Here is a 15,911-nt window from a genome sequence, read left to right as displayed (position 1 = left end):
GATACGTATTCGATTTAGACACCTTTTACTCAATTGCGACGGAGCCCTAAAGGAGAGTTTATGTCTTCCACCGTTTTTGTATACAGATATTTAAGTGCAATACTATTTTTCCCGCTACATCATATCATAAGCTATAGGTACTCTAGTTTTTAGGGTTTGCTAAATTTTAGATGGTGTAAAACCCTCTAAGAAAAATCAACTAAATTCGCTTTCGCCGCGTGTTTTCCAACAGCAAAAATTATTACGCTGTAATGTTTGAAAGTATTTCAATTAAAATCCGCAGCACCATGTCAAGTCAGCAAAATACGCAAGAACCTTTCCCATTAGGTTGTTCAAACCGAGATGTTTCAGTGACAATGAATATTAATATACGGATTACGTGCAGGGAAACAAACATATAGCTGTAGGTATGACATGACACCATACGGAGACAAGCACCTTCGTCTAACTGTGGATTAACACCCACAAAGAGATGATTACTTTATCAGACATGAAGCGTGGTCCGCGGTCTGGGAATATTGGAAAGGTTTCGAACACTGACCAGTCACACAATCTTTGTCGCACTTCGTAAATGCTTTGAGAAAAACTAGTATGTCAAATTGATACTTGTTACTTGTTAAGTAAACTTTACACTGCTTTTATTTGAAATACGGATAGAAGGTATGTTTTTTTATTCAAATTATTGATGAAATATTTTTAAGTTTCACGGATACGTGGACGAAGACATTATTAGAAATCGCGCGATACTAAGTGAGCTAACAGAAATTCGCTTGTGCCAGCATGAAAAGTAATACGAATATACTTAAAAATTCTAAAATTGGATCGCGAATAGTTGGCCGTCAGGAATCAAAGTACAATTCTGTGTCATCCAGAGTGGCGATAGCTGAATAATCAAAATAAATAATGTAATCCAATATTGTGTACCTATTCTCTCATTTACTGCGACAAACTGTGATCCTAATCTTTTAATGGTTATAATTAAGGATTATTGTTTATGTTTGAGCTGTACATAAGGACCCTAATAACGTGTTCAGGTGTGTTTACTTGCTCCTTGAAGTTCCTCAAGCATTCATGAAAGGTCGAATAAATTATCAGCGGGCTTTAAGTATCACACATAGTTTTGACCGTTTTTTTTTATTTACGATTTTCATGAAGAAAGAAAAGAAGTAAGTTCGAGTAAGTCCGAGAAGTAGGTCTGAGATGACGTAAACTATTTTTCATAGTTCTACGCAGACGGAGTCGCGGGCAACTGCTGGTTATTGATATATTTACCCCTTCTTTTACAGTGTTAAATAAACAAAATTAACTATACAAGAATGCATGAAATGAGATGGTAGATATAGCTCGCAACAAACAAAAAAAACCAGCCAAGAGCTTGTCGGACACGCCCAATATAAGGGTTCCGTACGAAGAAATCAAATAATATTTTTCTAAGAATTTTGTATTTTGTGGGGAATCTTGCAAGTTTAGATATATTTTACGGTATTCCCTTGACTTGTCTAATTTTTTTTACCTAATTTCACTTTGTCTAACTACTTTTACTATAATGAATAGTTTGTCTAAAGTCAATTTGTATAATTTCATTATTCATAATTTTTATTTTGTTGAATTTTCATTTTCATTTTTCGAATAACAGTTCTGAGGTAATGCTGCTATTGTCTTGGGGTCAATGCCTGAGGCAGAAAATTTGGATGACGTTTTTATTTTGTAACATAGTTTAGTTTATAAATAGTTTTAGTCTTGGATGTTAGATAGTATTTATTGTACACAATATTTTACTAAATGATCATTTGTATAACTCTTGTTTTGTCGAATATTATTCTATCGATAACTGACTTTGTCGATTCTTATTTTAACTAATCATCATATAGCCGAATAACGTGTTAACTAATATCATTTGCATAACTCTTGTTTTGTTGAATATTATTCTATCGAAAACTCACTTTGTCGATCCTCATTTAAACTAATCATCATATAGCCGAATGTCGTTTTAACTAACATTGGATTGATTAATATTGAATTATCATAATATTTGTTTTGCTTACTAACGTTACGCCTAATTTTGGTGCCTAAATGTTTATTATAAAATAAGGTCAATTAGGTAGGTTAAAATTGAAATAAATTGATCCATATATTCTACTATTTTATTTATTTGGTTCAAGCAAATAACAATACTAAACATACAGGGAATAGGTACGACGACGAGAGAAGCGAGGAGGAGCGTTAGGTAGAACTGCGACCCTACAGTGCGCAAGCCGAGCGAGCAAAGCGAGCGTGCCGCGGTAGCGGCCGGCGTAGCGCCAGAACCGACTTTGTTTAATAATACTAAACTTTTTATAATTAACAAACGTTATCATAATGTATTCGGATTAACCGAAGTTAAAATAAATAAAATTATGCGATATGTATGTTGGACAAAATATAAATATGTCAGTCAAACATTATACGAAATAAGTTTATACAAAATGAAATTATGCTACATGTATGTTGGACAAAAAATAATTATATCAGTCGAACGTTATATGAAATGAGTTTATACAAAATGAAAATTAGGTAAAATGACACATTAAGTTAAGTAATATTAGTTTATCTAACATTACGCAAACTGAAAATAGGCAAAAAGTTAGGCAAAACAAGGTACAACCATATTTTATACCTTAGGCTGCTATTTACTTTTAAACTACTAATAATGCTAAATCAGACTTAACCGTTATAGTTCTCCTTGTAAGTTTGATAAACGTACAATGAATTTTTCAAAATATAAAACCAGTAATTTAGCTTTTAGAGGGGGTCGATTTTAATGAAAATAAGTACTTAAAAGTTGAATATTTCGCGAACACATTGTCTTTACAATCTCGCAATGATTTTAAAAGACCTATCCAACGATACCCCACACTATAGGGTTACATGAGCAAAAAAATCACCCCTCACTTAACGTCTATGGAAGGTAGGTATACCCTTAAATGATTTTTTTCATTTTTTTTATCGTTTTGTCGGCATAGCTGCTACATATATCCGAGTATAATTACAGCTTTCTAACACTAAAACTGTCTCTGAGACAAGTCGCGGGTGGACGGACAGGACAGACATGGACAACATTGCACGAAAAACCTTTTTTCGAGTTTCGTAGCCAAAATGGCAAAACGGAACCCTTATAGTTTCGGGTTCCGTTTTGCCATTTTGGCCACGAGACTCTAAAAAAGGTTTTTCATGCAATGTTTATAATTTGTAAATCTGCTATAATCATCAAGGCCCAGCGGCGTAATAAAAGGCAATCAAATAGCAATAGTGAATTGAATTTCAACACAAAATCGGTAATACTCTTTACTTGTAGGTACTTTATTATGCTACTTTGCTTAAATTTTTAGAATACCTACAAAAATACTTTTTAATCCGTATTAAATCCAAATAAAATGAGATAGTACCTAGGTTCTAATGTTTATCTTAAATTCGCAATCTAACCCCGGACTGGAAGTGTCAATAAAAGGTGTTGCCACGATGTTGTCACGACCTTAAACATTCTGAGTTAGAACTATTTGAACTTTCGCAGAAGCCTCAGGCTATCCCGGTGAGCAAATAAATACCCAATAAAGGTCTTCCATGCAAAGAAACAATTTTAACAATTCAAAAGGTCTGATATGTCCATGTAACAGTAAAGTTTGTGAGTAACGACAGATCCTCTTTTATGTAAAGGTGTATACGTCGAGGAGACTACATGTCGACTTAACAATGACTTTTGAAATGGGTCACCCGCGATACGACCAACTGAGGCATACCAAAACTTCGGCCCGAACAGGGAAAGTCAATTCAAACTGGCAACTTTTTTCAAAGAGCTTATGCGGTACTGAGAGGACCCTTTCCATTGATTTTCAACTTGAACGCTCTGCATTATTGTTTCGTCCCGACTTTTAATATTTTTTCGAGATCTTATTTTTTTAAGGGACTTATTTGTTGCCGATTCTTTAGATTCCCACGGGTTTCATACATTTTTTAGAAGTGAAGGCCCGATTCTTTGCAATATCAAAGTCATTGATTAATGAGCTTACCTTTGGTTATGTATTGTTTGCCCGAAAGTTATATGCTATAATTTCATTTTTCCGAAGTTCATATGCCCGAAACTTCATTTGCCCGAATGTTTCGTTTACTAGAAAATTAGATGTACTAAAATAATTTCCTTGCTCACCCGCGACCTTACAATAGCTAAGCTTATGCAAAATATGCGTGTTCATGCAGTTCCTCCACCTCCACACTGTAAGAACACACACAAATCACATAAACCCATCTATCACCACCACCACACTACACTGACGCGTTTCGAACTCAAACAGAGCTCATCTTCAGAGTGACACAACCGTACACCATGCTACCAGTTGTTAGACTAACGAACCACAACCACCGTTTTAACTTGTCACTGTAACTCCCCAAGTACCCACATACGTTTTATGAAACAAAACAAAACTACCCACAAATTATTAATAAATTTTTTAGCCGTCCTTCAAAACTACCTTGATTTTTATTTATTTACTGTCAAGGCATGTTTTATTAACTACCATTGCTGAAATTAGATCCAAGCCGTAGCAAGGGAGATGAAACTAAATTTACCTGCTCATTAATAACGGTTCGGGGGGTTAGGTCGGTTTTACCTGGTCATTAGTAACGGTTGTGTCACTCTGAAGATGAGCTCTGTTTGAGTTCGAAACGCGTCAGTGTAGTGTGGTGGTGGTGATAGATGGGTTTATGTGATTTGTGTGTGTTCTTACAGTGTGGAGGTGGAGGAACTGCATGAACACGCATATTTTGCATAAGCTTAGCTATTGTAAGGTCGCGGGTGAGCAAGGAAATTATTTTAGTTCATTGATATGGACCTCCGCAAAGTAACGCTTGATTCAATAAATTATTTAAAATTAGATGTCATAATGATACGAATTGGTTTTTTCTATTACTAATCTATCTCTTATCTTTATTATCCGGGCTGCTATAAAAAATACCTAACATCGAAGGCTAAACCTTCTGAACCTAACCTATCCGAGGCGCTTCTGCTCCGAACCGTCTTGCTCGTTCGCTTCGCTCGCTCGCACAAATCAAATGTCGCAATTCTAACCAAACCTAACCTATGTGGGTAAAATTTACCTAATTCAAAGGCTTGTTTGACGTATGGGATTTATCAGTATATCGTGTCGATACTCACCATTTACATAGATGGCAAATGGCATTATGGCATGTAAGACTTATGGCTTACAATGATTAGGAAAAATAAAATTATTGAAATTAATATTATGTGAAACAAAGATTCTGTCATTTGATTAATATGGTAAACAATGAGTAGTGCAAATGAATATATAAGAAACAATATTATGGCGGTTGAATATTATAGCACATGAAATTCGGGCAAGTAACCTTTTACATATTTATGAAAAACAGGGCTTTGTTTTTAGATGGTATTTAAATTTTTAGAAATTAAATATTGACCCCAAATTTCAAGTTTACTCCTTGAGGGTTCTTATAACAAAAGATGTAATAAAATTTAGTGAACCAAAGCCTGCCGAAAGTCAACGAGGCATCACACGTCCCATCTATTTACTCATACAAAATGTTAGAACCTTTTAAGTTAACAATTTGGCTGTATTACAATTACGAGAGACAACAAAATATATTTGAAAGGTAAGTGGCACCGAATTATTTCCTGCAAAACTATTATTGACCTACTGTTAGTTAATATTTAGTTATTGTGCAGTCAAAAGATTTTTGTTTCTTGTTCATAAGGTGTTTTAAAGTAACTTGATCTGGAATATTTCTAGAGATTGTTGGGTTTCTTTGAATTAACCGCCTTGTAAAAGGTTAGATTTAAATGTAAAGACGCCTTTTACACTGTACACTTTGAACAGCGATCAATGCATGTAAAAGTTTTTCAATCATCATAAAAAAGCACATTCTCAAATAATCCCAATTAAGTTTAAAACACCTAATATACTAATAGTAAACATGTAAAGGTAGGTAGTTACATAGTTTTCTGTTAGAATTCAGTTCTCTTAACGCCGATAAAGAAGCTTTGAGAATCGGTTAATGATTACGTGGGCTTAGTCGGGAGAGAAGAAAAGAGATCACGAGATATCAACAGTGGATCCCTGCATCACGAAATTAATTACGTGTATAGCATTCCACTTCTTTCATATTCCATGCGCGGAGCAAACACAACAAATAACGCTGTATCGTCAATGTAATTCATAGCTTATTTGGAAATAATAGGGTTAATTGATGCTTGTTAGTGTCAGTTTAGTAGCTACCTACTTATTAAAGTGTTTTTGTGACATTAAAAGGGTATTTTTGTCCGTAAATCATGATTTTTCATCAGTCTATAGGCAAGTAGGTAAATAAATAAAAAACCTATTAGTGTTTTGCCGTGCTAAACTTAGCCGAGAATAAAATTCAGAAATAGAATAACAACTTGCATGTTCCACAGCGATGAAAGAGGACAATTACGCTGTTATGTCTCGTCTGAAATTGAGAAAACTGTTTCTTATTTCATCGTTTTCATTCATTTTTAATAAACGTAGTGGAGTTTCATTTTTCGATAATAGACAAAAGATGCTTTAGGTATGTTTTGTCATCATTGTCAGACAGATTATATCTCGTATACTTATGAAGATTCCGCGGTGCTATCTATCCCAAGAACAAGCTGAATAATGAATGCTCACCACGCAGGCCGCGTTGTCCCGCTTTTTAATATTTCAAGTTCAGTGTGTGCCCTACATTTTAAAAGTGTGACACAATTTGAGGCACATTTAGTACTTATCCCTGTGCTTTCCATGTTATAGCGTATAATATCACAGAATAAGTAATAGTACAAGTACAGAAGCTTCACTGCCGTACAAAAGTGACATTTAGGCATAAGAATCGTGCCTACTTTATGCTTCTCTGTCTATCGCATAACTCGTGTTCACTCGCACGCGTTGAGTCGCACTGAATCGCCTCAACGTTGGGGAGGCCCGGTATGTACTTGTAGCTCGGCGGCGGAATGGCCTAGTGACACCCCCCTGATAATATACATAATTATAAGTTAGACTTTTCAGCACACGTCGCCTCTTATCATGAAAGGTAAAAGGCTGTAGTTCTCACGCTGAAACAGAACGAATTGAGTACTTAACTCTACCGAATACGAAAACATGCACTACTAAGTATGGCCGCAGCATTGTCTGCGTCCCCCGAGTACTGTCCATTTTCCCGCGAGTAAAAGTAACCCATGTTACCTTAACATGTTACTTACCTTTTTGCAGGTGAAAGAATTTTTTAAATTGATGAAGCAATTTCCTTCTACTACGAAGTACGTACGTCTACGTAGCGAGACCTACATACCTCTGCAAAATTTGTGCCTGCTTTTTATTACGTAAAAAAATCTAAACTGTGATTTAAAATATAAACAACGTTATATTGGATGGAATAGAAATGTGAGAGAATGAGGGAATAATGAAGGTCGCCCACCTCGACCGGAAGCCATTCCTCCGTCGCACGCCGTTCCGGTGCGACGATATCCGGTGCAGCTCAATTTCCTGCACCGTTCAAATTCCCTACCAGTTTTTATTTGCCCTCCTGATTTTTAAGAATCCGTTCAAATAGGATTTTAACCATTTTACACGCCCTTTGTCTGTATATATTTAAGGGTGAACTCAGACGAGCGTATTTTTTTGAATTGTGAGTCTCGTATTTTCAGTCGCCGTAATTTTAGTCCTATTTGTGTACAACTCATTTTCAGTCGCTATGTAACACAAACTGGACTTTGATATAATATTTTATAAAATTTAATTGTTAGTTGCTGCTGGCGCTTGATTGCCTTGTTCTTAGATAAACGTTTTACCTATGTACTAGAGCAGAAAAATCCTTTTATGTCGCTCACTTCCAGCATAAATACAATACAATACAATACAAAACTATTACTCTTTATTGTACACCAGAAATAGTAAGCGATACAGAAAACAGGAAGGCGGCCTTATGGCTTAATCGGTCTTCCAGGCAACATTTTTACAGAAATACCGAAGATAAATACAAAATTTTACATGTTTTTGTTAAATATTTTTATGGTCCATCGTCCAGTTTACAAAAGGGGATATGTCAATACAAATGTCAACCTTTCCTGATTGATATTAAATTTCAAATTCTTATAATTACGTTTAATTTGACACTAGTCTTAAGAGGATATTATGTGTACCAATAATACGGAACTCATGGCGCGCGACTTCCTTCCCTTGCCGCAGACTCTTTTTCCATGCCATTTTTATCTCGACTGTTATCACGAGATGCGTATTCGAGAAGCCCGTATAGGCTCGTAGCACCTACAATACGCTGGCCTACTTTCTTTTCAGACGGAGACCACACCGGGACGTGGAGCGCCAGCTGCCCAATAAACTTAAACGACGAATCGCGCTGAGATAAGCCATTTTGCGAAATTAGATTGCAGGTTGTTCGTGCGACGGGAACACTGAAAAGATCTTTGAAATCTTGGTGGTAATCATGTGGTAATGTAGCATGTGTGTGATAAATATACACACATATTAAGTGGAACATAATAATGTGTAGGTACGTCCGTTAGCATAAATTTAAAGTTCATTTTTAATGTTGTCTCTAGCACCGTACCTACCGTTAAAAGTAGCCTTTTCCCGCTACTAAATTCTGCTATAGGAGTGTGTAAAAAATCAACCGTTACATTCTAACAAACAACACTTTACTGTTACAACTTACTTCCATTAAAAATCAAGTCAAAGAAGAGAAAACTATATGGAAAAACATTAACGACAGTTTTGTAAAAAGTCATGGCTGTCACATTTACCGTCATTGTCAAATGTATTATTGATATTTTACTACAGGAAACATCTTTTCGAACACAATTCTCATTTTATTTATATACGTGGACGCTAAGTAATAAGTGATGCCGTGGGGTTGGGAGTGCAGAGCCAAGTTAGTGAAGCAATTGCCGGCCAAGCCGACAGAGCCGCGCGTGCCGTCCTCTGGGGTCGCCCGCGAACCTGGCCCACAGAAATATGACTTGCCGGAGATATTTTGTAAGATAAATTATACCTAATATCATTGGTACAGTTAAAAAAAACTTTCAGTTATGTTATTGATTAACTAGTGCAAATCGCCCACAATCGCGTCACAGAATACTGACGTCATACAAGTCATACATGCTTGTTTACGTTCTTTAGTTCAAGTCATCGTCATCTATGTAAATTGCCGTAAGGTACATAGATGTCAATGGTTTAGACAGGTCAGTTTAGACCTACATTAAAAATCGTGCAAGTTACATTACGTTGCGGCACTCGATAAACCACTTCGTACTCGTTCGCTTTACAGCCTCGCAATGTAATGCAACTTGCTCGACTTTTAGTGCAGCAAACGGGCTTAAAACCAATTTAGTAGTGAGATGATAGTGATGGCCCCTACTAATGGCTTTATCGCTTTGGTCTGAAACTAAGTGCTGTGCCTACTTTAGTGCAAGCCAATATGCATAATCAGACAATATATTCATAAAACCCGTCAATCCCGAGTGCCCCAGCGAACCGTGCGGTGAACCAGACAGACGGGTGTCCGGCCCTTCTACCCAGCTCACGGCTTACTGCTAAATTACAAATAATGGCTTCATATTCATAGGCAAGGCACATAATTAATTCCCTGATGGCAATGAACTTACATTGTATTATGTGCTTGGGTTTTTGGCGATACCTACGTATGTCAAACATAAAGAAGAATGGGCTGCAGTAAATGTAATGTTTTTATGGAAACCGCTACTTGTAGTCGTTTTAGGTTAAGATCTCCTTTGAAGATACGCTTGCTACCTACTAGAAAGCCGTATATTTGAATGGCCTTCAATCGCTCCAGGTGGCAAGGGCTTCGGGAAAATCAAGCGTGCTCCGGCCTACACTTTCGGTCACGTCACGCCGGCCACGTTTGCCAAACCCGTTGCCAAGCCATACGCACCGATTTTCAACATCCGAGGAATGGGCAGAAAAGGTAAAAAATAATAAGAACTCGCAGTGTTTTTAAAGTCTTTAATCTTCAACTTTGTTCATTATACAAAAGAACACCTACTTCTGCAGGTTTTTACGTTTACAAAACTCTCGGCACCGCTAAATCAGGGTCGGAAAGAAATTTTCTGTTAAATAAAAGACGTAAAAAGATAAAAAAGAAAGAGGGAAAAATGTTACGCCTCTAAACAACTGTCATCGCTTTACTTAATTATCCGTTTACGAAATTTGGACAAATTTCTTAGCCGTTTTTGTGGGAATTCGGATTTGTTTAGTTTATTAACCAGTCAACAACATAGGTATAGTAAAATGAAATAGAAGAGTTTTGTGACGATTATAAATAAATAAGAAATGGTTATTGTATATAGCATGTCGAATTTACACAAATATTTGGTCTCCTACATGAACAACATCTGTAATTATAATTAATATACACAGACACACACTCTATTTTCATACAAATTCTATTAGCTACGTTTTTTATTCTAGTAACAATCCAGTATATTGTGTGTCGTTTTCGCGTTCCGCCCGATTTGTCGCGTTATGTGAACCACAAACACGACTTGCAAATAGAAGTGTTACCATTATGGAGCATTAAAAAAAAACCTGAAGTTGTTTTGTGTAATACTCGGGTGCTCGCTATCCTATTTACAACCTTCCATTTCTATCTTCATACCGTTTGGTCGAAAGAAGTGGTGAAAACATTTGTGATTCCGAGTCAGTTGCACAATATAGCCTCAGGTATATATCCTATTGTGTAGGTATTGGTTACTCTGTAATTTTCTTTCCATGTGCCCGTTTTCTGTGCCTACATATCGCTTACTATTGTGGTGTCTCATTGAATTGTGTAGTATTGTACATCTATCAACAGGTCAATTCAAAGTAACCCACGGGGTAGTGGCGTGTCAGTTCGAAACGCCGGGCGACCGCGGGCGCAAGCCGGGGCCGGCTGCGTACGCGCCGCGTACTGGGCCGCGCTACAAGCGCCCGCCCGCCTACAGCTGCCGCCCACCCGCGCGCCCGCCCTACCAGGCCTGGGACCAGTGGACGCCCCCGCCCAACATGTACTTGCCACCTATGATGAGCAAGTACGTTTAAAACAGGGAACTCTAACACGACTTACACCCACACACACGATACACGACACACACGACACCCCATACACGATTACACTGTTTAGTATATCTCTGGGCTTTCATTTTAAAAAATATATCTATCCAGGGATATTAAAATATGTTTCAACAAATTGATGTTTTACAATACAGCGAAAATATTGAGCTAAATTAAAAACCGATACAAAAGTGTAACATATTTCTGTTGTGAAATATTTGTCTATATTTTAATTTTAAATTTCGTGGTATTCTGACCTGTCTCGGTACTACCAGTGAAACTTCATTCCTTAAAAAAACTTTATCAAATTGATTACTCAATTCTTATCGACCATATTATTATAATAATTTCTCGCGGCTCTATTATTTAATACTCTGTTAATCAGTCATCTGCGATTATTATATACTTTCCTTTTTACCACAGAAAAGCCCCTGCATACACTCTTGGCTACATGGCAAGAGACATCAAACCACAAGACTTGCCCGGTCCTGGCGAGCATGAACCTAATTTCAATTATGTGAAAAGAACAAAACCAGCTTACACCTTCGGTCACCCGTTCAAGACTCCGAAACCACCAACAGTTCCTCCACCCAACCGATACTGTGTTAAAAAGGTAATACACTATAGAACAACGAAAACAAGTTGGTTTCTATTTACAGCATAGATTCTCAACTTGGGTGAAAACACCTTCTTGCGAGCGTTGAAGGCTTTTACCCCTAAAAGCTGCAGTAACAGTAGAACGCTCAGAAAAAAATAGCTATAGTAACAACTTACTTAAAGGCTGACCAGAATCATAAAAAACCTCGCCGTGTAGAACAGGTATCGTATAGTAAGTGTAAAGAATGTTGCAATATAAAACGTAGAAGTGCTGCCCTCGCGTCAGGTTTTTTATATTCCTGGTCAGCTTTTAGTAAGTAGGAACTACGGCCCAGTTCTTCCCATTCTGAGAGGTGGCTTGTGCCCTGCAGGTGGACATACATAATGATGATGATGAACTAAAAAAAGGGACGGGCTTTAGGAAAAAAACACAAAGGTGGCGGAGCAATGATGCAGTGGGCAGAATAAAGTGAGCCGTCAAGTATTCATCGCTTTTGACCATATTATATTCTCGTTGTCAACCTGTACCCTTGTATTTACTCCTTTACTAACTTTATTAGTCAAATGTACTCCTTGTGTTACATCTATCTCCTAGGCTTGGCTGTTTGCAAGATTTCATTACTTTTTTATTAGCAAATCATCTCAATCGAGACTTGGCACGTACTTTACATCACGTTTTTGAGGAATATTGTTTACCATAAATCCATAATCCTTAACATTAAGGCATGTTCCTAACATGAGTCGTCTTGGCGGAATTCCAAGACATTTTTAACGCTACGTCATGAAGTTTGGAGTAGGCCATAACTTTATATATTTCAGTGAGCGTTACTTCATCATTAATAAACTTATTAATCTTTTTGCACGAACATTGTCATGAATAGCAAATATTTGCGCGGCACACAAACTCACTCCAATTTAGTGATCGATCGCTCCTATGCGAGATATTTTAGCCCTTAACATAGCCTGTTATGTTGAATCTGTTTATTGTTAAAGTTATATTATGTTCGAGGTAGGTAAAGTTAATGACCGTCGCATCTCTTGTTTTTCCAACTAAGCTATTCGTATATCACGAAGCGTTCCTTAATTTAACAATATGTTTGAATGCAGAACCCGATCCCGACTCCATCGTTTGGCATCCGTCACAGCCAGTACATGGGAGAACAAGCAGTATACCTCAAATCTTCTAAATTGGACCTCGTCGCTAACACCGACTAGCAGTAACAAGTTTATGAGTATTTTATGATCTGTAGTTATTTTTTAATATTATAATTTTAATCATAAATAATGTAGCATTTATTAGAATTGTTTGATTTTCATGCGAAAACCCATACTAAGAGTTCCAAATTGGGGTTGGTTTTGCTGACAACTTTACTTCCTGTCAGTATCAAATTTTGCTACTTACTTAGTTTGTATTTATTTAGTATTTTCGCCTTTTTTAAGTATTGTATTTAATTTTGTTTTTGAGCATACATTAATTTTGTAGATACGCCTGTGTGGCATGAACGAAGGTGCGTGCGCTAGACACAGGGTTTTTAGAAATTAAAAACTTACCTATTTACTTATAGTAAATAGGAAAGTATCATATTAAATATACAAAGATTGTTTGAACTTGATTACAATTCACTCCTAATGTTACTTGAAACGCATAGTAATTATGTATACGTACAGACACCCGCATTGATATCTTCCACAGCGGTTGCGTGCAAAAATAGAACCGTATCAGATATATTTTACGTTTTATTGTGTCAGGTATCGGTGCTGGTACTGTATTATTCCCGCAATTTGCCCCCGTGGAAGCATAAAAATATTATTCCATGCGAGTAAAAAGATCCCTTTATAATACCTACCCACTCAAAGCCTAATAAATATATGTCTACCGAATTTTTAGTCTGTAGCTCCAGTGGTCCATTGATAGCGTGTTGTCAAGCAGTCAGTCAGTCAGTCGGCGACGGTGCGTTGAGTATATTACACCTAGGTAAGTATAAATTAGACCACAGACCTGTAATATTATATTTATGTTAAACCAATTACTGTATTTTAATTTTATTTTTATTTTGCAAATAAATTGCGGCATGCGTAACAAGTTTTGTGTCGGTCCCAATACAGAGGAATACTTTCCATCCGTTAGACATCTCTGTTCCTAACTAAGTATAGTGCCAGAAAGGGTAAGCAACCCTCTGTTGACTATTTCCAGTGTCCTGTTTGGATAATACAGGAAACGCGATTGACTCATACTATGTACTCTGCGCGTTTGTAAACCCCACGTGTGAGGTGAATTGCCGATCTTTTGAAGTTTTTCGATATTTATTTCATTCTAGTAGCCCGCAACTTCGTATGTATTAAATTTAGTTATCGCTATCCCGAAAAAACTGTTCTATGTACACAATTTTTTGCAATAGGTACAATTTTTATCCTATGTCCTTTATCAAGAGCCATCTATTTTTATGCCAATAGATATTCATCACAATTATTAGCTAAGTGGTTTAGGCGACGAATAAATAAAATTGCTCAAGTGCGAGTCGGACTCGTATATGAAGGGTTCCGTAAACAGTTCAGTAAAAGTTTTTCTTAAAATTCTTCTAATATAAGTTTTTTTTTTGCTGACTGTACTTTATGCCCCTGGTTACCAAAGACGACAAACGAGTTCAAACTCGATGCGGTCGTTTCGTTTATCACAGAGTTCCTATGGTCACCCGCTAGCTTTATCATCAGATCAACTATCATCAACATCAGATCATCAGATCAATATTATAATAATATTGCATTGTCATCGGATTTATACATGCGTGTAAAATTTCAGCTCAATCGGTTGAAGATATCCACTTCAAATTTGAGTTGAAAGATTCCACCCGAGCAAACATAGTTACATTACACTGCAAATAAATATAATGATGCTTAAGTAATAAATTTTTGTTAAAAATGTAATTTTTAATACAAGCTTTTTTGTCGAATGTACGTTTTGTTGACTATACTTGCATTGTCGTCTAAGCTAAATATCTGTACCAAATTTAAAGTCGGTACTATTAACTATTGAGGAGTTCCCTCCTGCAGAGACGATCCTGGCAGGACTAGCAAGATGTCACTAAGTATGCATAATTTCAAGTCGATCGGACCACTGGAAGTGGGTCAAATTTAGCTTCCAAGATTTGACCCAAACAAACAACAAATAAATAAATAAACAAACAGGGCAAGCTAAAGAAAAGCTTCTAAAAATATAGCCGAAATGTAAGCACTAAACTTGTGCAAGTATTTCGAATATAAAACAATTTGAATTCTCATCCTCTTTGGTTCTGGCTGTTTGCTTCTGAAACCATTGCCCGCCACGCCGCGCCCTGCTCAAAAAAAAAGGCTGTCTGTCAGCGCGATTCATTCGCGGCAAATTCGGCGGACTTCGTATGTTGTGTAGTTAAATAATAAGAAGCTCGATTAGTGTGAATACATTTTAAGCTGTATTATAAACCTTGTAAGTAGTGTTAAATACTTAGTATGATTTTTTTAGTGTAAAAAACAATAGGTAAACATAGTGATTAATACCGTGTGGATTTGGCGAGCGCTTTACAAAGTTGGCTTCATTGATGTTTGTGGTTCATAAATTGCTTTATTAATTTTGCACAAAAACGAATAAACCACACAATCAGACAGTCTGTATATTATATTATCGAAGCTTTTATAAAACATCATTTAAATCGCATACTTAAAGGTCAAACGACAATAACGCTAATAACGCCTAGCAACCAAAAAACGCTGAAAAAAACACGATTCTTGTATGACGACCCCCTTTAATTTGTAATTTTATTTTATTTTTTAACCGACTTCAAAAAAGGAGGAGGTTTTATGTTCCAATGTTTGTATTTTTTTTATGTATGTTCACCGATTACTCAGTCAATTGTGGACCGATTTTCAAAATTATTTTTTTAATCAAAAGGGTATTCTTCTGAGGTGGTCCCATTGTCACCAAGTCAAGATCTGATGATGGAATCCTAGGGAAATCGAGGGAAAACCTCAAATTTTATAGGCACATCTATGGCGATTTTGGCATTTTCAGCATTAAGATGAGCATTTACATTCAGAAAATATCATTTGGTAACCTGGACCTGATGAAGAAGACCGTGATGACCAATGGAACTCATCGAAGCTAAGTAATGCTCGCTCGTCTATAAACGATCATGATTAATATACCTAGATAAG

At 36.6% G+C, this 15,911-nt stretch overlaps 1 protein-coding gene across 2 annotated transcripts in view; it reads left to right on the top strand.

Moving 5' to 3' along the window:
• The window catches only part of LOC141437771 (uncharacterized), a 71,022-nt gene extending 57,308 nt beyond the window's left edge, over positions 1-13,714 (top strand). Inside the window, exons 1-5 of one of the 2 annotated variants that reach the window (XM_074101271.1) lie at positions 8,586-9,053; positions 9,871-10,002; positions 10,888-11,104; positions 11,550-11,739; positions 12,831-13,714. In XM_074101271.1, coding sequence (XP_073957372.1) covers positions 8,921-9,053; positions 9,871-10,002; positions 10,888-11,104; positions 11,550-11,739; positions 12,831-12,938 — 780 coding nt within the window. In that variant the 5' untranslated portion in view covers positions 8,586-8,920 and the 3' untranslated portion in view covers positions 12,939-13,714. Of the gene's footprint in view, positions 1-8,585; positions 9,054-9,870; positions 10,003-10,887; positions 11,105-11,549; positions 11,740-12,830 lie in introns of those variants that run through there. The other variant, XM_074101272.1, reaches the window with a different exon arrangement.
• Positions 13,715-15,911: the final 2,197 nt, after the last annotated feature.

Source organism: Choristoneura fumiferana, chromosome 18 (genome assembly GCF_025370935.1).
Source record: "Choristoneura fumiferana chromosome 18, NRCan_CFum_1, whole genome shotgun sequence".
Lineage (NCBI taxonomy): Eukaryota > Metazoa > Arthropoda > Insecta > Lepidoptera > Tortricidae > Choristoneura > Choristoneura fumiferana.
The sequence above is the reverse complement of the archived record's forward strand: the minus strand, read 5'-3'. Positions and strand labels throughout refer to the sequence as shown.